Here is a 25,029-nt window from a genome sequence, read left to right on the forward strand (position 1 = left end):
CAATGATGCTGGAACAGGAAGGGGCCGTCTCTAAAGCGTTCCCACAAAGTTAAGAGCTTGAAATTGTCCAAAATGCTTTGGCATGCTGAAGCACTAAGCGTTTTTTTCACTGGAACTAAAGGGCTGAGCCCAACTCCTAAAAAACAGCCCTACACCATAATCCCCTCTGCACCACACTTTACTCCTGACACAGTTCAATCAGACAGGTGACCTTCTTCTGGCAACTGCCAAACCCAAGCGTATAAATACTGTAAGCAGTTACTTTGAGAAGGGAGTCATGTAAATTTCAGTTTGAATGCTACCTTTATGAGGCAATATTGTGTTTTCAAAAATATTAACATTTTGAAATTTAAAATTTTTAGTTTTACAATAACCAAGGATACCATTTTTGTTTTTTCAATTAAATTAAAAAAGCCGTGAACAACAACTTAATTTTAAAGGACCTGTTATCAGTGTGAAATCATTCAGTCCAGGTTGGATTTCTCTGAAGGACTCTAACAGATGTCTGCAAGGGCTGGCTCAAAGAATTGTATGTTTTTTTTTTTTTTGCTTTAGGAAAGAAATGCATAGCAAGTTGTATTTACCTGCTTAGAAGTGGTTCTCTCTCGCAAAGTAAAACTAAAATCCTGTTCTGACAACTGTTGTCACACATCTTGGACACATAAAAAAAAAAAGAAGTTAAAGACAAACCAAAAAAAAAAAAAAAGAGTTCTAGGTCCTTATAGCTGAACTGTGCCGATGTGGGACTAACCGCCCTTATAAACTACAGGAAGCCTTGTATTAAGTCTTAAAATACGTTAGATAACCCATGCATTTCTAAGGCTCTTTGAACTGTTTCTTGTTTTTCTCCATCATAAAGCACTGGCACTGCTTCAGGAGAAAGAAATATTAGACTTCATTTCCTCTTTTGGATACCATTGTTTCACCATTGGTGAATCACCGATGGAAGATAAATGACAAGGTAAGATAAAGTAATCAAACTTAGATATAGATAAACGAATTAATTGGTCAGCACAAGCATAGAATGACTAGCAATTTTCTCTTAACTCCAACTTTAAATGAGTTAAATGCTATTTTTACTTTAAAACCTCTGATTGTTACTTGACGAAAAATGGACACTTTTAATATTGCACAGGTTTGACCAAATATGTCATTATGGAATAAACTGCTGGATTCCTAAAACATTCATTAATAATTCACTAATAATCTTTGAGTGTCATTATTTTGATTTTTAAACTAGATAAAAGTGAAGCCTGATAGAGTGAACTGCTGTCAGATTAACAGCCAGGTGTTCCTCTCCATCTATGCAAAAACCTCTGAGCTCAGCTATGTGGAAACCAAAACCACAACGGTTGGCATGCAGGCATCAATACAGTCCTTTTCTCATCTAGTCTATTTCATTTTGTTTTGACTCATTGACATGTTATTTGAGAAAGATAAAAACATTCATCAGATCCATTTATATGTGGTGAATTAACACCTTTATTTGCAGTTTTACTCTTTGTGAGCCATTATGTCATTTTCTGCTGAATACTTGCTATAAACTTTATAAGTTCAATGTGATTAATGTTGTACAGCGCTTTGTGACTTTGTGTGAAAGCTGCTTTATAACCTTTACCTACTATATAAGTAAATATTGATATTGATCAACATTAGTTTAACATCTGATTACAGTAAATACTAAAGGTAAGTGGCAGAGTTTAAAACATTTTTGAAAATACTAAGGTTGTGACTCTGGCACCCTCCTGTGGTGAACGTTGGTTCAACATGTTGAAGGATTTTCGGTGATCCCTCTGCCTGTCTGGACTTTAATGTGAAAACGTTAAGAAAACTGATAAGCATCAGTCTGTTGATGATTTTCTTTAGTTTTATTAAAACTATCGTACCATATCACTGACATGAACAATTGTAAGTATTTACAAAGAAATGCTTTCATGATTCTATACAACTTTATTGTTAATATAGTGGAAACAAGTCATCTAAATTGATTGACTAAAAGGAAAATATTAAATTAAATTCACTGCCATGTGAATTTCATCCTTTTTCTCTGGTTATTAACCACCAAGAGTTTGTTTGGGCATATTTGAGAGGGTTTGTATAGTTTTATTGTTTTTTGCAGCAAGCAATTAAATACAAACAAACTAAAACAAATGTTTTAACAAATGTTTTGATCACATTTACAGCTCTCAAGAAGGTCTGGAAAACTGACCTGATAAAATACAGAGACTACTCTGCCTAAGTGTGTAAGATAAAAATACAGTCTCATCACATCGTGATCAATATCCTCAGATTTCTGTACTTCAGACTGTGCTTTCACGCCGGTGGTGTCAGAGTGACGGCAGCAGCGTTGACTGTGAATGCTGCTATGCTGATTTGTCGCTTGACTTCCTGCCAGGCCTTCTCTGGGTCAGTTGAGTTCTCAATGTCAAACAGTGCGTCGTATATCCCAGGAAAAGACTCCCCCGCATATTTGTTATGGCTGCTGGGAGCAAAAATCACATGCCTGAAAAACAGAGTAGATATGAGGGAGAAAAAGACAGCACTGTGTTACAGAATGCACTGGAGATATCTGAGACAACATATTTTTGTGTTTCTTGGAAATATGCTCAGAGTGGTCAGGAGAAAAGGTAGTTAGATCTTTAAGGCTTCTAAGGAAGAAAAATTGAGTGATTGAGTGACTTTATTATCTTAACCATAATACCTTAAACATATTTATATACAATTCTTTGTATTAAAATTTAAATACATAGTTGAATGTTGGAAAAATGTGCTGCAGCACAGGACTGATATAAAAGCATAATATGAAATAACCATAGATTTTGTAAAGAAAATAAATTATTTGTAATATTTATTGATACCAATTCTGAAATTGGTAATTGTTAAATCATCGACTAACTGAATTATGTCACTTCTGTCCATTCAAGAAATAAAATGTCAATCAGTGGGTAGGACTAAAACTGTTGATGGTAATTGGTCTGAAGTGGTGCAAATTAACCAATCAGAAGTGAGGGTTTTATTTGGAAAGCAACAAGGACAGTTTATAATATTTAATTGTGAAGTATAACAGGAATAGTAAAATAAATACTGAAACAACTGAACAATAAACTTCAAAAATAAATAGGTTGGTAACTAGGGCTTTTTAATAGTTATTTGTTGCAAAAACTATTGTTGCACAACAAAATTAAGAATATCAAAAAATGTTAATGTTTTAATTATTTAAATGGACAGTCATAATTCCATGTTGTCCTGATTTGGATCTCTGTTATACAAAACACTGTTTGTTCCCTCAATGACAGAGTCATCGTTAGATGACTAAAATAGTTTCACATATGACCGTGACCCATTGGCTCTAAGACATCCAATCGTTCAGCTTTTTCAAAGAGTTGTTTGTTGCAGGGCCTGATGTCTGCTCTTTACTTTATTTGTTCAAAGAAACAGTAAGTCTCTCAGTTTCCATGCTCTCTATAAAAGTCGAATCCCACATGGTGTTCACTTAAACATTTCAGTGATTAGTGGCAACGTTTTTCCCCCAATGTGTTGACCAGCATGTGCATCAAGTGTTGCAGAGCCACCTAGGTAAATGTAAACACAGCCTAGTAAAATTTACTTTATGACTTGTATGAACTAAGTGGGACTGGAGATGATTTTAATGAATCAAAACACCTAGGATGCAAATGTGTGTAATCAAGTTTTGTATTTAACCCTGTAAAACAAACATCTAAGTGAGAAGGGAACTAACCGGTAAAAAGGTCTGCCTGGTAAGCCGAGAGGGTCGATGAAGGCTCTCTCAAGGTACATGAGCTGGTCATTCACGATTCGCACCTGTAGAGGACTAACACAGAAAATGCCACTGCACTGGAGATCATTGTTACAATGAAAACTACTTCAATATTTATGTAAGTTAGAGGATTCAACTAGTTATTGCTCAGGATCTGCTGTATAACCACAGATGTATAATATTCAAACTCTTACTCCTTTCTGTTGAGAGTTTGCAGACGCTCATGGAAATCTCTGGCTGCAGCCGTGAAGTTCTCCACTGCAGAAAACAGAGGCTCTAAAAAGAAAATTTGAAAATACATGATCGCATTAAACAACACTCAGCAGTAGTGCCTAAACAATATTACCAGATAAAGGTCAACATGAACTCACCAAAAGACACTTTGTACATCTCCATTTGTTCTGTGTTTATTTGTGCCAGATGTGCTATACTTTGTGCATACTTCCTCAGGGAGTCTGCATACTCTTTCGCATCGAGAGGAAGCACCTGGGAATCTGCCAACAGGAAGATGAGACCTCCTCTCACCTGAGCCACTGCCCGAAGCCTCCTGAAGGTGGGGTCGTAAAACTTCTCCACTATCTCAAAGGTTTCATACACACTGTGATAGACGGGGTAGCTGCTGTATCGCTCCGTTTTCTGAATGGATACAGAAACAACTCAGAAATCTTAAAAATCACTTTTTAAGACTTAAATCATAGCAAACCTGCAATTACAGGCCTTTTCTGAGCACCTTAAACATTACTAAAAGGCCTTCAGCTAACTTTTTTAAATTTCCACACACAATAGATTATGTAATGCAACACAAGCGGTGTTAAAAACAATACAAAGTGCTTAATCATTCAAACCAAGCACACCCCACTCACTTTTTTTAAAATAATTGTTGCCTGAGTGCCAAGAAGAAGCCCAACAGATTTAGTTTCACAAATGGAGTCTTACAGTCTCACCTTGTTCTTGGTGTATCTGGCTCTGCCTGCAGCGATTCCCAGTCGGATAAAATAGGCCTCAAAATCACTGCCTGACCCAAGTTTACTGATCCTATATCAAACCAGAAAGGAAAACCCAATCACTCAGGGAATTTGGGAATTATACATATTTTTTTCAAATAATTTGCAAAAAATGACCAACAAATTTAAAATATTTTGCCTACTTTGAACCCAGCAATTTGTCACATAAATTTAATAGTTTGCAAAAAGTATCACTGGCCTTTTTTCATTACCATACTTTATCCCTCTTTAAATCATCTTGTTGTAGATTACAATATTTTTCCCCCCATCAGAAAGAATGCAAAAGATGCCCTAATAGCACCCTAATAATGACAGCTATGATAGTTGGTTAAACATTTATCAAATTACACCTTGGCGACTCTAAGAAAACAAGTTGTAAAACCTTATCTGGATAAACAAGAACTCCACAATGGGCTAAACATGCTTGAAAAAAAGAATAAGACACACAAAATGACAAAAAAGCATGCATGAGAAAATTCAAACACTAAATAAAATAATTTTTTACTGCATCATCATTTTTGATTTTTTCTGCCAAAGAGGTTGGGTGACAAAAACGGCTAAAGGAAATTGACAGGTTGTCTTCAGGATCTCTCAGTAATTCAAAAACCTAAACCATACAGTGACAAAAATACAGCTTTTATACATAAAAAACAAAACAAAAACAACCTCAACGTGAAAACATCATTACTAAGTTTAAACATTCCTGCAAATAATAACACATTAAAAAAGGCCAATGTAGAGATTATTCCCAGAGGAGCAACCTTTGAGTTTTGTGCCTTAACTGAGCCAGCGGGGGGCGCTGTTTTGTGCTGCAATTTGTACAAGTAAAGGTGTAACTTTCTTTTTTGATGATTGGAAACACTTTGCTACAGCACTGAAAGAACCTTTGAAAAACAGTGTTAGATGTATAAGCTGCACTGTGACAACTGTAAGCAAGGAATGTTTTAAGATTTGGAGGAAGCATGTTTGGTCTTTCATTTTGAAGCAGGTTCAAGCAGTTGTTAAAGAAGTGGTCCATTCAGCACCTCGGTGACGTAATAATAGGTCATCCTCTATGATTTGGGATTTTGAGTATTAACAGCAAATTATGGAATATTTTCTGACCCATTGAATGAAGGAGTGGTGTGTCTTAGCTTTAGGTGCCTTAAAACTCTGTTCAGTAGCATATTTTTTCATTCTTAACTCATTTTCTTATTACGGTCCTTAGTGGTTCATATACAATCCTGAGGTTTTATACCGGGGTGCATCACGGTCATTGGTCCAGTTGTCCCTTTTATGCCAACTCTCATACAGAGAAACTCCTTCCTCTCCTTCCTCTGGACTTGTTATCTACACAGAAATATGGAAGGAAAACCCTATGTGATTAAGATTTAATAAAAACATGAAGATAGGACATTAAAACCAGGGAAACACATACGTTATTTACAGTTTTGTTTAAAAGCTTACACACTTATCATGGCTCTTAGTGATTGTACACTGTTTTATAAAGGGAATAACAATAATAATAATAACAACAATTTCCATCAATTTTAAAAACAACAAATTGTAGATTTTTCTTAAAGCAATGATTTTCCACTAGTGCTTTGTTAAAAGTAACTTAACAAGCTGTGCCCTAATCAAAGGTTTTTTGTGGTCATTAGAAATGTCCTTGCATGATTCTAGCTGGGTAGCTGACCACTCTTTGGGGCAGAAATGGTGAACTTCATTTAAATTTCATCTTACTTTTAAGCCTAGTCTTCCATTTTCAATAGGCTGAATGTTAAAGCTTCTTCAAATGCTTAATGCCATCCTGCTTTGCTCAACATAACACCTGTTTTTATGTATGTTTGGAATCATTGTCCTGTAGGTATACGTACTTGTGTTGTGAATTTCATCCATCTGACCCCTGCTGTCCTCCATAAAAGTAAAGTAAATTGTTTAGAATGATCATATACAGCCCAGGAACCAATAAGCCTCGAGCCTGCCATGAACTGGGATTTGCTGGTAGAACAGTGTAGCTGTCCACTGTTAACTAGGTTTCACATCAACATTAACTGAGAGATTGCTGATCCTAAAATAAGCCTCTGGTTGACGACCAACACCTCCAAGCCTAATCTAAATCTGCATCTGCTCACATGGAAGAGCCAAAGTAAAGATTCAGTCGTTTAGCTACATTTGCAAGCTGAACTGGACCATGTCTCCCCCATCCACCCTGAAGCAATGTGCTGATCAGCTGTCTCCGGTGTTCACAGACATTTTTAACACCTCACTGGAAACATGCCATGTGCCAACTTGCTTCAAAGCATCCATCATCCCTGTTCCCAAAAAACCAATGACCAGAAGACTAAATAACTTTAGACCTGTCGCCCTGACCTCTGTGGTAATGAAGTTCTTTAAGCGCCTTGTGTTGACTCACCTTAAATCCATCACAGACCCAATTCTGGATCCCCTACAGTTTGCCTACAGAGCCTACAGCTCTGTGGATGATGCAGTCAATATTTCCCTTCACTACATCCTGCATCACCATGGACTCCCCAGGAACCCACGTCAGGATCTCGGTTGTGGACTTCAGCTCTGCTTTCATCACCATCATCCCGGCCCTGCTGCAGGACAAGCTCTCCCAGCTGAGGGTACCTGACTCCACCGGCAGGTGGATCACAAACTTCCTGACAGACAGGAGGCAGGACATGAACCTGGGAAAAAATGTCTCTGATCCAAGGATCATCAGCACCTGTTCCCCTCAAGGCTGTGTTCTCTCCCCTCTGCTCTTCTCCCTGTACACCAACAACTGCACCTCCAGTCATCAGTCCATCAAGCTCCTGAAGTTTGTGGATGACACCACCCTCATTGAGTCTGCCTATAGGAGGGAGATTAACCATCTGATGACCTGGTGCAGCCAGAACAGTCTGGAGCTAAACGCTCTGAAAACAGTGGAGATGATCATGAACTTCAGACCCCTCCCACCCTGGACACAAACTGTTTCAGACTCTCCCCTCTGGCAGGGGGCTGCGGTCCATCAGGACCAAAACCTCTCACCACAAAAACAGCTTCTTCCCGTCTGCAGCAAGCCTCATTATTGTATATTTTTAATATTTTCCACTGTGCTCTATTTTACTCATAACATTCCTACACAATTTGTTTTTGTTTTTAAACAACATATTTCCAAATGTAAATATGTCAGCTGTACGTTTGTTTATGTGTAGCACATTACCACCAAAACAAATTACTCGTACATGTGAAACATTACTTGGCAATGAAGTCTTTCTGATTCTGATTCAAATAAGGACTACCTCCAAATTATTTAACTTAACCTCAAATCAACAGGTAGATGGTAGGAACCTGTACACAGTTGGGTGTTTGATTAAAAACACATAAAATCTGTGTTGAATCAATTAAACAGGCCAACATTAAGCTTTTGCAAATCTCTGATCTCAGCTATACTGAAAAGTTTGGAACTATGCTTAAAAGCCAGGATGTTTTCCTGGGAACTAACCGATTTTAATTAACTCTACCATAAACCCAGTAGGAATTAATCTGATTGTTGTTAATAGCTTCATGTTAAATGTATGTGGTAATGTGGAACTTGATAGGGGATTTTATCTAAATAAAGAAGTGTGTGTGGTGTATTTATTTAGTCAAGAGAAAATAATCAATTTAAACTTGTGCACCCAGCTCTTGTTTTTATAAATCTTTGAAGGCTCCACCTTTCACTCCACCTTTCAAAAAAGGGATTGTGGAAAAGCTGAACGGAGGGGGCAAAAGACTCCAGGTTCACAATAACATCTATAAAGAGAGACTCCACAGACATAATTTACAACTGAAAAATATGAGAGAATCTTTCTTCTCTGAGATCATCAGCAAAAACATTAATAATGTTTGTACATTATTTGCCACGGTCGACAGGGTAACAAACCCTCCTGTAACTGTAGCATCTGAACTCCACTCTACCAGGGCCTGCAATGAATTTGCTAAGTTCTTTACTGAAAAAATCCAAAAGATCAGAGGGGCAGTCAGCACATCCACATCAACTCCAGCACCAATGTTGTCTCCAACTAGAACTGATTTTGACAAAATTTCCCAATTTCACCAAATAAACTGCAAAAGCTTAGAAGAAATCGTACAGCAACTAAGCTCTTCTTCCTGCTGTCTCGATCTTTTACCCACAGCTTTCCTTAAGAAAGCTTTGCCTGTAATAACATCTGATTTAACTCAAATAATAAACACGTCTCTTTTGTCAGGTGTTTTCCCCCAGGCCCTAAAAACAGCAATTATCAAACCTCTATTGAAAAATAGCAACTTGGACAAGCTGCTACTACAGAACTGCAGGCCTATATCAAACCTCCCCTTCATCAGTAAGATTATTAAAAAAGCTGTGTTTCAGCAGTTCAACAACTTCCTAACAAGCTGATGTCTTCCAGTCAGGCTTCCTCCTCACCACAGTACAGAGACTGCTCTTATCAAGGTGTTCAATGACATCCGTATAAATGCAGACTGTGGAAGAACCACAGTGCTGGTATTATTGGACCTTAGTGCAGCATTTGACACAGTTGATCACTCCATTTTATTGGAGCGCCTGGAAAACTGGGTCGGCCTTTCTGGAACAGAAAAAGGGCCGAAACCTTAATTTGCTTTAAATCATGATTAAAAACGTATCTGTTTAGAGTGGTCGTTGACTGTGCTATCTAAACTTTATTAGTTACATTTTCAGTCCAACATTCCTTTCATTTTTTAATCATTTTATGATTAATTTTTCATTTATTTTATTATCATCTTATCATTTTAATTATTAATTTTTATTCTCTTAATTATTGGTGTTTGTTAAATACTTAATTACCTTTATGCTACTGTAATGTGCTTTTTCTATTGCTTTCCTTTTTTATGTACAGTACTTTGAATTGTCTTGCTATTGAAATGTGCTATAAAAATAAACTTGCCTTGCCTTACTTGCCTTGTCTGTTGTGTAACAGTTGCAACATTAAAACTCCAAGATGAATACAGTATTCATGACCCTCATAAGTATAAGTAAACCTTTGAGCAGAACCACATACATCGGACAGGCTGTGCTCACCTGCTTGGTGATGTCGTACACTAATGTGTGCATTGATGGAGTGCAGTCAACTCTCAGTGTGTGCATACCTGGAATAAAAAAATATATAACAAGTGCTTACATGTGCCAAATTAATTTGTCATTTCTGACTGAGAAGACAGAGTCACACTCTTTCATTTTCACCCTCTATGGCAGAGTCTGCATTGATGTAAGCCACAGCTCTCTCCTGTAGCAGCCTGGCATTGTCCTGTTAGGATGAAGCTCAGTCAGTATGGCTATGCGTCAGTAAGCCAATATGTAAATGTTTGTATCTATGTTACCTCAGCCCATTCTGTTGATCCCAGAAGACCAAACTCCTCTGCATCCCAGCTGGCAAATATCACAGTCCTCCTCGGCCTCCAACCTACACCCCCCCATCACATAGAAACATTAAAAAACCGATCACTGACACGGTTATTGTCAGTTTTACTCTTTTGAAAAGTTGTACCTTTTCTGAGCAGCTTGCCAGCACTCCTCACAGTTTCATGGACCACTGCTGCTCCAGACATTGGGTCAATTCCTCCAAACACCCAGGCATCACGATGCCCTCCTAGAATCACATATCTGTCTGCACAACAACAATTCAAACATGAGTTGAATAAACTGTTTTATAATTTGTAGTCAAAGATAGCCTGACTCGAAACCTGCACCTGTCTGTTATCCTCTCTGCAAGCATCAGATTTATTCTGATAATAGCCATGTATAGTAATAAACAGGTGTTACCAGGTGTGTTTCATGTGTTGGCTTTAAATAAATGAGTACCTGGCTCCATCGCTCCTCTGATCTTCCCAATGACGTTGTAGATCCTGGTTACCTGGTTGTTACTGTGGATGTTTATTCGCACCTTACTGCAATGAAACAGGATCCAAACACACGTCAGAAATAAGTACCAGAAGCTGCCAAACTTTATTGTGCTAATTTGATGCTGACTGACCAACAGAGGAGAACTAGAAGACATGCTGGTAGCAGAAGCAACACACACTTAAACTACAGCATCTTGTAGGCATGTGGCTTTTGTATTAAAACAGTTTGAGTGAATTTATTTATTCTAGTTTCAAAGTGTGTTTGCTTTGGACCATGCTGTTTCCACACAGGGTTATGTGTTGAAATGAATGTGTGTCACAGACAGAAAGCACAAGAGGCCTCATTGTGCTTCAGCTGGGTGCTTGCCACCAGAAGGTCACAGGTTTGGATTGGGAGCAACAAAAGGGGAGGAGGTAAACTAAAACAGAATGAAGATTCAACTGAAGTGGCAGAGGGGTAGTTATAACACGAGAGATGTTGATTTTAATAAAAAAGGGGGGATGTGAGTATCACCTTGTTGCAGGACGATAACTTACTGGCTGTGGAAGTCTTCTGTGAAGCCTGGACCAGTCTTGTAGGAGACATTCAGAGCTCCTTTCCAGTTGTTTGGTGGAATCTGACCCCCCATGTTTCTGTTTTATTTTGCATACATAGTAAATAGAAATATTACATCTGAAGATTAAAACATTTATACCAACAATATATATGTAAATAGTAATTGCTTGACCTAAACTGCATGTTTATTTATAACCACATTCATCATTTTCTAGTAGAGAAACAGATGTACTTCAGGAGGTGAATTGCATCATGAAAGCCGATTGGATGAACAGGAATCTTAGGAAGTCCTACTCCATCCTCCAAGTTGAGTCTGAAGGTGTATTCTGGATGGAAGCAGACATATAAGCTATAGTACTTACTTTCCTTTGTGGTACTTAACTACCCATAACTTTTCCACATTTTGTCGTAAAGTGAAAGGAAAGTCTTTGATGTCTTCCAAAAGTTAAAAAACAAACAAAAAAACAATTCAAGGTACAATTGTATTCAGCTTCCCCTGAGTCAGTACTTTAAAGACTCACCTTTTGCAGCAATCTTGGCTGACAGTCTGTTGGGGGTATGTCTCTACCAGCTTTGCACATCTAGAATCATTACTTTTGCTAAATAACTCAAGCTCAGCCAGATTAGACAGATAATTTATGTGAACCACAGTTTGTAGGTTTTGCCACAGATTCTCAATTTGTTTTAGATTTGGACTTTGACTGAACCAATTTGAACACATTAAACTGCTTTGCTGTAAACCATTCCTTTGCAGCTCTGTCTGTTTTCAGGCTCTTTGTCCTGCTGGAAGATTAACCTCTATCCCAACAGTCCTTTATAAACGTTTTTAGATTCATCCATATTCCTATGGATAGTGACCAGCTAAAAGTGTCACTGCTAAAGAAACACCTTCCCACAACCTGAAACCGCCATCACTGTGTTTCACAGTGAGGATGGTGTGTTCAGGTTAATGTCTAATGTTACTTTACCACCACAAATCTATTGTTTGTAGCTAAAAACCAAATTGTGGTCACATCTGAAAAGACCATCTTATTCCATAAGTGTATGTGTTCTTATGGTACTTCTTATGACTTTCTTTGTGGTTGTGACAAAACATGGAAAAGGTCAAGGGATATCAACTCTTGCTAGACACATTATGCACTCATGCAGGCTATAGAAAGCTTTCTAACACACCTTTAGCCGGGTATCCAGGCGTCAGAGGGTCTCCTGCTCCATTCAGGTTGAGGACATTTCCTCTCTGAACTCCTCCACCAGGCAGGTTCCAGCCATCAGGGTAAGGCTGTACAAAGCCACAGTTAGTAACAGAAGTGGTCTTGTATCTTGTGTTTTCCCACTCATGATGTCCCAGAGGGTAAACAACAAGAGATCAGGAGAATAACTTCTACATTTCTTGCTTTTTTTAGTCCAACAGCACTTTTTAAAGCTGTGTGACCCATTACCTGGACTCCTGTAGCCCAGTAATCTGCAGGATCTGAGAACATAATGACCCCCTTTGCTCCTGCTAACATGGCGTTCTTCACCTGTGAGACAGGATAAGTGCAAGAGGCAGAGTGCTTATTAATTTTGGTCATGTCATGAGAACTGATAAGGCAAACTAAATGTTAAGAAATAAACTATTTTGAGAAGCCAAAGTGTGATGTAAGCATGTTGAATTCTGATCACATCTTTAAATACCTTATTGCCTCTGAATATTTTCCCATATCTGACTATTACAATCTTCCCTGTCACATTGATCTCCATCTCTCTCTTTAACTGGATAAAGTCCTCAGTACGACCGTAGTTCACGTACACCAAATCTCCCTGAAGAGAAATAAAATAAAGAGGAAGCAGATTTGGTTGCTATGATTTCTGTTTTTGAGAGTGTGTGGATTTAAATGTACCTCTGGATGTCCCTTGGGAGAGTAAGCACTGTATGGAGGAACGATGTTGGAGATGTCCTCATAGCCTTGTGGAACTGGCTCAGCCAAAGATGTGTTAAAAACCTGTGAAAGCGGAGACATCATGAGACCGACAAAATAAGATTAAACTGAACAAGATAATCTGTTGCCAGCTTTTCTAAGGTCCTTGTGCTTTCAATGATTTGATATGAAATAATGCCATTTGACAGTAAACAGTACAACACAATTATACAATAATACAATCTGATAGAACATTGTCGAACACATTACAATATAATATTTAACAGCATGATCTAATTCAATAAGATACAATACAGTATGATACACTACAGTCTAAATGTTATATTATGGTATAAGCTTATGATCTCCATGTGAATATTTATTTTCAACATGTCCGTATGTCTACTGTCCAAAACATTACACTCAGCTGGTCCTTTTTATGCCACTCCATTTTGTTAATTGCAACAACTTGGCAACATTAAAAAATACTTTTAAGCTGCAGAATAAACCCCAGAAGGATATATTAGCAGAGATTTAGGCTAAACTGAATAAAACTTCAGTCCACTTAGTCTGCTTTTACAAAGAATTGTTGATTTGCTGATTTCAGGACATAACAAGCAGATTAACTCATCAGGACAATTTTCCTCATCCTCATGTTTATTGGGTTTGCCGTTGCATTTTATTAATTTCGTCTCAGGCTGCACCAGTTTATTTTTACTCTCCAACTTTGTGTTTTAGCTTCACTTGTGTTCAATTAGTCAATAAGTTCTGGTATCTTTCTGGAGCATGTTTTACATTCAGCTGTTCAAGGAGTTCAAGGACCTGAATCTTTACTGTTCTTATTGTCCCATCTGCATCTTCCTTGTGGTTTGTTTGGTTGCTTGGTTTACATATAGTTTTATTACTTTTTGATTTTTGTTCCATTGAAATGTTTCAGATCACGAAACAAAATGCCAAAAACAACTTGAGTAAATAAAAAATGAAGTTTTCAAATGGTGGTTCCAGTTATTGAGGGGAAAAGTAATTGTTCTCTCTGTGAACTTATTAATAAACTGTAACTAACCAAATTTTTTGGAAAGCCAAGTAAAATTTTCCCAGCAACCGTCAGACCTGTAGAATCAAGAAATCAGTTAAACAGAAACTGTCTGACAACATGAAGTAGACTAGGATAAAAGATCCCAAGCAGGACATCATCTATTGAATGTTCAACAAAGCAAAAACAAAACAACTCTGTAAAAGGTCAAATACTTTTTTACTGCACTTCTAGCTAACTCCAAAGGACTTCCTGTAGCTCGTGTCCTTTTTGTTTCCTCACTCTTAAGAAAACAACATACTTGTTAAACAAGAAGTTAAATATAGAAACTACAGTAAAATTCTGCTTAAAGACTATGCAAAAGCATACAAGATTAGTGTTAAGTAACCTGAAATGATCATGAAAATAGAAAAAAAACAGTCACTGTCGGAATTACTTAAACACATTTGTGATATTATTAACATACAATAAACAAATCTCAAAACTTTGTCAATATGCGGCTGCAGACATGATGATCAAAAGTGGACAACCGTGTTGTCAGCTGAAATGTACTGCAGAGTTATCTTCAATGTAAATCCTAATTTTGTTCAAATTCCTAATGCATCCCAGCATGCTGCAACAACAGTCCCAGTACTTTTTAGTCTTTGTGCCGTATCTTTATCTGTGTCATAAGACACAAGCAGACGTTTATCTTGCAGTGAAACTATAAAAAGGACCTTGGACCTGAGTGAAGCTTGCAGAGGGAAGGAGAAGAAACTGCCTGGAGTGGTCTGTGATCCCTATCTGTGGGCTGAAATTTTATCAACCACAAAAAACACAATGAGATAGTCAGGGGTTTTGGACTGAATTAGACCTATCGTTTAAATTTGTGAGAAAATCTACTTCTTTTGGCTCTATAGAGATAAATGAAGTGATTGTGTTGAATGGATATTTCTTTCACAGTGCTAAATAAGGCAAATTAGGTTTGTCTCACTAAATGTTTTCCTGTCATGCAAAAGGAATGCTGTCAAATTAGTTTGCGAATATCAAGAAACAGCAAGAAAAGCAAATGTAGTCTTCAACTATGTGGCCAAACTTCATTCCTGCACATCTTCCCTTAGCTCTCAGCAGTCATCACTTTATGGGATTCTTCTTAAATAAAATTGATTCTATTATAAATAAAATCTTTGACATACTCCCGAAGATGATTACTTCATCCTCAGCAAGTGAGACAACATTGGAAATAACTGTAGAACCTGATCTGTGTTTGGACTACTTTGATCCTGTGGAGTTTCCTGAGTTATCAGAAATATTAGCTTCATCTAAACCTTCAACTCGTATGTTAGACCCAATCCCAACCAAATTATTTAAGGAAGTGTTCCCTCTGATTACCAGCCCCATTTTAGATATGATTAATTTATCCTTAGTAAATGGATATGTACCACAGGCTTTTAAGGTAGCTGTCATTAAACCTTTACTTAAGAAACCTTCGCTTGATCGAGATGACTTGATAAATTACAGACCTATATCCAGTCTTCCATTCTTATCTAAAATTGTTGCTAATCAAATGTGTGAGGCTGGAATATGCTGTAGGGATCAGGGGAACAGCGTTAGGCTGGTTTAAATCTTATCTGTGTGACAGATTCCAGTTTGTTCATGTAAATGATAAATCATCTTTAAACTCCAGGGTTAATTGTGGAGTACCACAGGGTTCAGTACTTGGGCCAATTCTCTTTACTATATATATGCTTCCAATAGGTCAAATTATCAGGCAGCATAGGATAGATTTTCACTGTTACGCTGATGATACTCAGCTTTACTTATCCATAAATCCTGATGAGTCCACCCAGTTAGATAGACTACAAGCATTTCTTGAAGATATAAAAACTTGCATGACTTTAAATTTTCAGCTTCTAAATTCAGACAAGACAGAAGTTGTCGTCTTTTGACCGGAGTCTTTAAAAAAGAAACTGCTTAGTCAATCACTTAACCTGGATAGCATTAAATTGACCTCCAGTAATAAAGTAAAAAACCTTGATGTTATTTTTGACCAGGACATGTCATTTAAATCCCATATTAAACAGGTTTCTAGGATTTCCTTCTTTCATCTCCGGAACATTGTCAAAATTAGAAATATCCTATCTAGGAGTGACGCTGAAAAACTAGTCCATGCATTTGTTACTTCAAGGCTGGACTATTGTAATTCTTTACTATCAGGATGTCCTCAAAATGCAGTTAAAAGCCTTCAGCTGATTCAAAATGCTGCAGCAAGAGTTCTGATGAAACTTAAAAAGAGAGATCATATTTCTTCTACTTTAGTTTCCCTTCATTGGCTCCCTGTTAAATCCAGAATGGAATTTAAAATTCTCCTTCTCACATATAAAGCCCTTAATGATCTAGCTCCATCATACATCAGAGATCTGATGGTTCCATATGTTCCTAACAGAGCACTTCGTTCTCAGACTGTAGGTTTACTGGTGGTTCCTAGAGTCTCTAGAAGTAGAATGGGAGGCAGATCCTTTAGTTATCAGGCTCCTCTCCTGTGGAACCAGCTCCCAGCTTTAGTCTGTGAGGCAGACACCCTGTCTACTTTTAAGGCTAGGCTTAAAACTTTCCTTTTTGATAAAGCTTATAGTTAGAGTGGCTTAGGCTATCTTCCTTATTTTTTTACCTCCGTCTTCCTCCCTACCTGTTGGATGGAGTAAGGGGGAGTCAGGTTTAGCCTAAACCAGCTCAGTTATGGTAGAGGTGCAAACACACCCTCCATTTTTGCTACCTGTATGACCCCCTCTCTTTTCCAATGGTTATAATCAGTCTGACTGAGAGAAGTATCCCGATCCTTGTGGTTTTTAGTATAACAATGGCCATCAGTGGGCTCTAGATGGACAAACTTTATCAGTTTATTATTTTACTTAGTGCCCCTACATGTGGCCTGTTCTAGGGTGGCTCTGGCACTCGGTGGTTTGGTCTGGCCTCACCGGCGGCCCCGCGCCATTCTGGACCCTTTGTGGGGTGCCTTGAGACGACATTGTTGTAAATAAGCACTATATAAATAAACTGAAACTATCTGTGTAGTTATGCTGCTATAGGCTTAGGCTGCTGGAGGACATAATGACCACTTTCACCCTCTTCACTACATTCTCACACTACTCTCCAATTTTGCATTATTTGTTGTTATTTCAGTTTTTCACTTTATATTCTCTCTCTTTTCTCTTCCTAGAAGCTACACCTGGCCTAACTCTGTGTCTACTTGTGACACCTTTCTGGAGAGGGGCATTGTCCAAGGTTCTGCTGGCAACAACTTAATGCTCACCCTCTACCGATGATCCACATGGCCCTGTCTTTCAGTGTTTAACCCTTTCTCTCTCTTAATATAGCAATTGACTGAGCTTTTACTGTGACTAACTCTATGTGCTCTCTTTCAGACTATCCTTGAAAACTGTCTCAGAGTTTATCTGTTCTTTCTTTCTAGATGAAATGACTAAAGGAGCTACATCCACTAACATCTACTTTTCCTTCCCATAGAAAGTACCCCTGGATCAGTGCTTCTGTGTTCTTTGTGTGTCTCTGCTCTGTTCTCTCAAACCCCCATGTGGTCGTGGCAGATGGCCACTCAAACTGAGCCTGGTTCTGCTGGAGGTTTCTTCCTGTTAAAAGGGAGTTTTTCACAACATGTGTTGTGAATTGGCGCTATATAAATAAACTGAATTGAAGCTGATTCTTGCACTCCACATTCCTTACCTCGTTCCCAATGTGATCCACTATAGAGATGTAGTTTGGCTGGGATTTATTAGGATAGGACAACAGGATGTCATAGGGCACCATCTCCACTGAATCCAATCCAAAGTCCTGCCACTCCTTCATGATCTGCTCTGCATATTTCAGGTTCTGCTCTGTTCCAGCCAGATGGGGGAGACGGGTGAATTTCCTGCAGAGACAACAGTTACTGGGACACCAATGTGGTCTTGTGGCCTACGCCAGTTGTTCTTGATATCTGATCTTGAAATTTAATACAGCTCAGCCTACAAGTTGGCTCTCGCTGCCTGTTGGTAGTGTGCAGGATGGAGCGAAATTGAAAACCAGCTAATTTCAGGAATTGTTTGACTACTACTTTTGGATAGTCTGGTTTGTATGTGTTTTTTTTCTTTACCTGAGATGCTCTCTGATCTGGTCTGTCTGCATTTCATTCATAAACTCCTTGAGGTATTTGCTCAAGGCCTTGTGATTATTTGTAGTTGCATTTGAGCGCCTTGCTAACCAGCCTACAAAAAACAAACACACACAATACAAAACATGCAGTAAAGCATATTTGAAAACTTTGGGACTTTCATGTGGATGAAGAATAATTTCTTTGTTGAAAGGATGGCATTAAGAACAGTTAGAGGTAAGTTCCAAATTACTTGTGAAACATGAATCTTTCAAAAAGGATCAAAACAATATAAAACAATGTAAAAATTAATTTAAAAAAATCTACTTTTACTTAAATAAAAAAAGACATCAAACGATATGTATACCCTTCTCAACAATATATGGCAAAATCTTTATTATGATTATAGCAGTCAATACCTTCTTATAATGGCTGATCATGTTTTGCATGTTTTGACTCCCTATGGAAGGTAAAGATCTGAGTTTGCCTTCAGTTTAGTCATTTTATTTGAATTTCTGAGCTCTCATACAGTGTTGCAGCTAATAATGTTTTTGTTAGCATCTATGCGAAGGATGCTATGCTGATTCATTGTTTGCGGTTGCTGGAGTTTCATTTGGGTTATGTTGATCAATCATTCACCCACCACAAAGTGGGGGGTGGTCACATGGATTGTGGTCAAAAACAGTTTGCTGCTAAAACCCTGAATGGAAAATTACCAGTATTATATGTCTAACAGCTGTGATTATAGGCAGTGAGTGTTAACCTGCTGTGAGTGCAAAGATATGAAATGTGTCAAAGTGGTGACAAACTACAAGTCACACTGAGGCTAAGTAGCATCACAAATCTAACAAAACACTGATAACAATAACATGACCTATCTGTACTGAAATTGTTAATGCAATGATAGTGAATATAGAGAAAGAACTTTGAAATTAAGTTATGTGTCACTGTAATACTGAGACAATTGATTCCAAACCAAAAAGCCCTAACAATACACTTTGTGTTAAGTTGTGTTTGTGTCTCACCAATGCTGAAGCCCACCAGGAAAAAAGCTGTCACAACCACAGCCCACCAGATCCAACGAACCAACCTACTCTCCCTCTTCATATTAAAGCAGCTCTACGTCCCAGAGATCCACACACTGACACAGCTGGTTCTGCAGGCGAGCTCTGCAGAGGCTCAGATAAAGAGAGTAATTTGTTTAGAAGTGCACAGTGGGAGAAAGGCAGAGTGAGATGGAGTGAGGCAAGAAGAGCAGGGAGGAGCTGAAAGGCGGTCTGTTAGAGGCGTTGAGAAAAAAGTTGGGAGGGGTAGCTCATTAGTGCTGTTCTTTGTCAGGGCATTTAATGTGCACCTTGGCCATTCCTGTGCTGACTCAGTATTTGTCGTTATGAGAGCAGAGAGCCGCTCTGAGGAATCCTTCTAAAAGCAACATGTTAGCCATTCAATTCAGTGAAGAAGAGGAAAGAGGGACTCTTGACATGATTGACATTACTCCTATTCCTCAATTAATTTGCTGTATAAATAACTTTTTAAAAGGTCATAAAGCTCCACAAAAAGGTCATAAGCAAAAAAAAAAAAAAAAAAAATCTAAAACAGTGCTCTAACGATGAAATATCTTTCAACGGCTTAGACAAGAAAAGACTTGTCGTTGTCGAGAAAACTTTACCAAAATCTCATAGGGTCTTTCAGAAAGAATATGAATGTCAGGATCTGTGGTTGGTTGAGTGGACCCCAGAATGCTGACAGGGAGGCAAATGCAGCTCGGTAAGTGAAAAGGTTTTAATTTAAATAACTCACATCAGGCAGGTGGTAGCAGAGGCGGGCATTTATATGATCAGGCATGGCATGGTGAAAACAACAAACAGTCATCGACAAGCGTGACAAAGAAAATGATCATGCACACCTGAATCTAATAATTAGGTCATTAGCAGGATTCTGGAGAACTTCACTTCATACTGAGGAGGTATAGATTCAGGTGTGTTGGACCAGGGACACATCTAAACGTTTGAGGACACCGGCCCTTGAGGACTGGACTTTGACATCCCTATCTGAAGGAAAATCTTGCAAATGTAACAGAACAAAAAAAGCACCATAAACAGAACCAGTCAGAAACTAAACCTAAAGGAATAAACTACAGAACCACCTGGAAAACAGAAACAATGATCAGAGGCAAGAACTCAAAACAAATCTCAAACACCTTCAAATCATGACAGAATCTTCATTTAAGATAAAAAAAAAAAAAGTCAGGTTGACCAACACTGAGCATTGCTTTTAAATGACCTCAATTGTTTCTGAATGTTGAACTTAAAATAATTTAAATGAAAAAACTTTAAGTTACATTTTTATTACTTATTTTTAGAGAAAGATCCTAAAGTCCTTATTGAACTATTAAATGTTCTACTTTCATTGCTTTACCATAATTGAATCCTACCACTGCTGTTTGAGTCTGTGGCAGAGTGACATTTCATACCCAGGTAACAGTTTGCCAAGAAATCTATACTGATAATAACTATGTTTTCAAGCAGCCAGAGAAAACAGTAAATTAAACTTGGCCTCTCTTTTACTTTGCAGAGTTTATAGTGAAGCGCTTCACATCAGACACAACTGCCATACCAGATGACTGAGAAGAGAAATATCTCCACGGTTTACTTATAGCTTTCACCCTCTAACATCCAAAATCCTGTTGTAAAATAACTGATCACTTTCTGTCTTCCAGTGATTTAAAGGAATTATAGCTAGCTCACTGTTTGACTAAACATGTCGTGTTAAAGCACAATGTGTTAATAAAACATGTTGAATTTAAAAGACGTGTTACTGAAGATGCGGTTGTCAATGGGTGATAGTCAGAAACTGTAAGTAGGCCACCTAATAAAATTAAACTTTGGGCCTAATTCAGTCTCTGAACGGGTCTGCTCCGATTACATGGTTTTATTGTGACATAAGTGAAGAAGTTAAACTATTATAATTACCAGTATTTTTGCAGTTAAAGATTGATGTTGCACCACTCCTGCAGAGCGCTGTCAGAGCTGGACTGACTTGTTTTCCCATGCTGTAGCATGGGCACTTCCTGTTCTGCCGCGGCCTCTCCCAGATCTCAGAACAGCTGTGAGCTGTGGAGGACCCCTCTTTCATCCGATGGACTGGAGCGTGAATTAGTGAACCTCTCTGATCTCAGGAATGTGGGAAGTAAAGATAGGACACAGTTTTACTCGTACTCTGGGTGCTTTTTATCCGAGCTTTTTATTAAAAGGGCTTCTTCCACACTGTGTGGAAGGGCCGACTTTAACTTTTTGTTAACTGTTTTTGAGAAGCAAACCCTTTATTATTGCTGGACATACAGCAACTGATCTTTACAGCCAGGCAATCAGGGTGTGTAAGGTCACATCTGATGTTTGTATGTATGTATACAGTAAAAAATAACATTATGACAGTCTTTTATAGTTAACTTACTAAGTATATGTTTTCAAGAATTGATATAATCTCTAGAAACACAAGTACTCTAAAACAACTGAAAACATGTTAAACAACCTCAACTGTGGTTAGATAAATGTTGCACATAAAAGATTTAGCTCTTCATGTTTTACAATGCTGTGAAAAAGTATTTCCCCCTTATAGATTTCTTCTGTTTTATGCCTTTTTAAAAGACACTTACTGTTTTAGACCATCAAAAAAATAATATCCAGAGTAACAAATAACCAGAGTAAAGATACAAAACAGATTTGAAGTAATGACTTCATCCTCCCTTGTTAAAATATGAATCAACTGTGACTGACCACAAACATTTTTTAATTTCGCCAGCCATGTCACAGGTCTGACTACTGCCAGACCTACAGATTTAAGGCATTTCTCCACTCGACCCAGTCCAGTATCATAGAGCACTTTACCTGGCAGTACATTTTATTTTATTAATAACTTGGAGCTGTACATTTTTTTCAGTGTACACGGATAATACTAAATACAACAACTATTAGAATTCCTTGTGGCTATTTTCACACAGGCTTAAAAAAGTACATACAACCTCAAAAGTATACATACACCCCATTTGTTGTTTGAAAAATGTTCCTTAGCCAGCTGCACATCGATCACACATGTTTTATCGCCATCTAGGTCCTGGCAGCTTTCTGTCCATAAACCTCCAGTAGACCTGAGTTTGTGGCCATTCTTGAAACTGAAAGCTATTTTGGATTAACCAAAACCAACATTGACATGACATCGTTGTCCTAATGGAACACCCTGCTGTGTCCAAGTATCAATGTTCTGATCCAAACTGTCTCTCTCAGATAAAAAACATTTGTTCGGATGCTCAGGATCAACCCAGGAACTATTAAAGCTCAAGCTTTTTATGAACCAGAAGCTGCTGGAAGATCTGTTCTCATCAACATATACTGAGTGGCTACCGATTAACAAAGAAGCCAGTGCTCTGAAGCTGACACCTTCAAGCTCATCTGAAATTTGTAGCTGCCCACATGGACAAGCACAACGTCTTCAGCTGTTTGACCCAGGTTTTCAATCCCTAGGACACTGAATGTTGTCAAGCAGTGCGGACGTAGAATCATGCTGAGGGTGTTTTTTTTACCGCCAGGGGTACTGGTGCATTGCACATAAGGGACAATGAAGGCAAAGTACTACCTCCTTGGACACTTCTGTCTTTTCTCACAGGACAATGATAACAATCACAAGAAACTAACTGGCTGCTATCTCCCCTCCCTACAGGATGCATGACTCCAGGAAGAGATAGATAGATAGATAGATAGATAGATAGATAGATAGATAGATAGATAGACAGATAGACAGACAGACAGACAGACAGACAGACAGACAGACAGACAGACAGACAGACAGACAGACAGATAGATAGATAGATAGATAGATAGATAGATAGATAGATAGATAGACAGACAGACAGACAGACAGACAGACAGACAGACAGACAGACAGACAGACAGATAGATAGATAGATAGATAGATAGATAGATAGATAGATAGATAGATAGATAGATAAAATAAGCCTTTACTACACATGTTGGTCTATGGCTCCATCTAGTGGCAGAAAGAAGAGGCGAGTGGCAGGTAAGCGATGTTCATTGTTCTGCCTGCTGATTATCTTTAATAGTTGGTCATAATAATTTGCTGTCTATTATTGTTAAGTCTTCTGTACGTCAGTCGTGCCGAAAGTTTAACTGGGATGATGATGCGGTGGAAGAGGCCGCAGTGTGGGGTTTGAGCCCCTCGAAGTTTTTTAGAGGGAGGGGGTGAGAAGTCAAAACGCGTTCAGAACAGGGAGGAGGAGTACGGCTGGACGGGCTGGAGCAGACACAGACAGACCTGCAGGGAGGACCGACCTCCAACCTCTTGTTCGGACTGAAGCGTCGGTGAAAAGCTGCATCGGCAGAGACCCTGAAACCACCATGGCTGTGTCGCTGCGGAGCTGGGTCGCCAACGAGGGAGGGAAGCACTTGGTCCTGGTGGGGGAAGCTTTGGCACAAACTTGAAAACTAACCCCCCTCGGTTCATTTCTCTATTTCTGCGTATCACTTGCTTTACATTACTGATGTGGACTTTTAGGTGTTTAATGTTTGTTAAACCTTGTAGGCCGCTGGTGGACAAATCATAGAGATTGTTATTATTGATGTGTTTCATTTACTTGTCACATTAATTTACAGCATCTGTAAGATAAAACACAAAAGTCATATTTATGAACCTTTGCTTTCTGAAAATGAACTTGTGATTGCAGTGAGCAGCAACTCTGTGTTGACTGTAATTTAAACATGATGTTTATGTCTTTGTGTGTAGATGCTGTGGATGGGAGCCAACACCTGGCTTTTCCTCAACACCTTCCTGCTGTACTCCACAGGGCAGCAGTACCACTACCTCTACCAGATGCTCGGGGTGAGAAACTCAGTTTTATGTCTGCTGTGACAAATCACAGCATCTGCTGTAAAAAGACGCAGTCTCGCTTTAAAAAAAAGATGGCATCACACTTTCTGCTAGTAAATTTTAAATGTAGTTTATTCAACTTTCATGATGCAAAAATGTTTTGTAGAAATAAACTGTAAATATGTGAGGGGTTCTGGTAGAGGGATTGGAGAGGCAACAAAGGAGATTTATGCCCAAAGATCTGCATTAACCAGAAGGTTTGAATTCTTAAACACATCGTAGATGTAGTACATGGGATTTAATCATTTTCAAATACATCTTTAAAGAACAAGATCAAATCAAAAGGGCTCATTTAAACACTATAATTCTTGTTAATGATTAAAAAGTGCATTCTCCACATTTGTGATGGTACATCATCTGTTATTTAGAGGCAGATTTAAAGGTCTAGAATGGAAGAAAAATATCTGTTGCTGAAAAAAAGCCATAAAAATTATTTGGTATTTGCCACAAACCTTGTAGACAACCAAGTGGAAGATGGCGCTCTGGTGAGATGAGACCACAATGGAACTTGATTTATTCAAAAGCCTAGGTGCGGGGGGAAAACTAACTGCGCGTCACCCTGAACTTGTTATCCTCTAGGTAAAAATTGGTGGTGGCAGCATCATGCTGTGGGGATGCATTTGCTTTAGCTAATATAGGGCAATCCTGAAAGAAATGGCTACAAAAGACTTCAGAGAGGACTGGATGTTCATCTTTCAGCAGGACAACAACCCAGACAGAGAACCAGAGCTGGTTTATATCAAAGCATACGGATGTGTTAAAATTGCCCAGTCAAAGTCCAGACCTAAATCCTATTTAGAAAATAGTCTGATGGAGCTGCAGAAAA

At 38.4% G+C, this 25,029-nt stretch overlaps 2 protein-coding genes across 3 annotated transcripts in view; one reads left to right on the plus strand and one right to left on the minus strand.

Annotated features, from left to right (window-relative positions):
• Window positions 1-1,853: 1,853 nt before the first annotated feature.
• Window positions 1,854-20,180, minus strand: naalad2 (N-acetylated alpha-linked acidic dipeptidase 2). The gene is made up of 21 exons (XM_047392612.1): window positions 20,064-20,180; window positions 19,289-19,432; window positions 18,267-18,378; window positions 17,858-18,044; window positions 13,087-13,188; window positions 12,881-13,006; window positions 12,646-12,726; window positions 12,380-12,485; window positions 11,439-11,532; window positions 11,188-11,283; window positions 10,610-10,695; window positions 10,296-10,415; window positions 10,129-10,211; window positions 9,992-10,055; window positions 9,830-9,897; window positions 6,020-6,111; window positions 4,723-4,813; window positions 4,150-4,414; window positions 3,973-4,054; window positions 3,740-3,832; window positions 1,854-2,503 (listed from the first exon to the last, which is right to left on the minus strand). Exons 2-21 carry the CDS (start codon window positions 19,368-19,370, stop codon window positions 2,314-2,316), a joined length of 2,220 nt encoding a protein of 739 aa, XP_047248568.1. The 5' UTR covers window positions 19,371-19,432; window positions 20,064-20,180; the 3' UTR covers window positions 1,854-2,313.
• A 3,234-nt stretch (window positions 20,181-23,414) lies between these two features.
• Window positions 23,415-25,029, plus strand: part of LOC124884507 (NADPH oxidase 4) — a 31,160-nt gene continuing 29,545 nt past the window's right edge. For both annotated transcript variants that reach the window (XM_047392448.1, XM_047392449.1), the window contains exons 1-2: window positions 23,415-23,731; window positions 24,060-24,155. In XM_047392448.1, the coding sequence (XP_047248404.1) occupies window positions 23,675-23,731; window positions 24,060-24,155 (153 nt within the window). In that variant the 5' untranslated portion in view covers window positions 23,415-23,674. The remainder of the gene's footprint in view (window positions 23,732-24,059; window positions 24,156-25,029) is intronic.

The sequence above is a fragment of the Girardinichthys multiradiatus genome, chromosome 18 (assembly GCF_021462225.1).
Source record: "Girardinichthys multiradiatus isolate DD_20200921_A chromosome 18, DD_fGirMul_XY1, whole genome shotgun sequence".
Lineage (NCBI taxonomy): Eukaryota > Metazoa > Chordata > Actinopteri > Cyprinodontiformes > Goodeidae > Girardinichthys > Girardinichthys multiradiatus.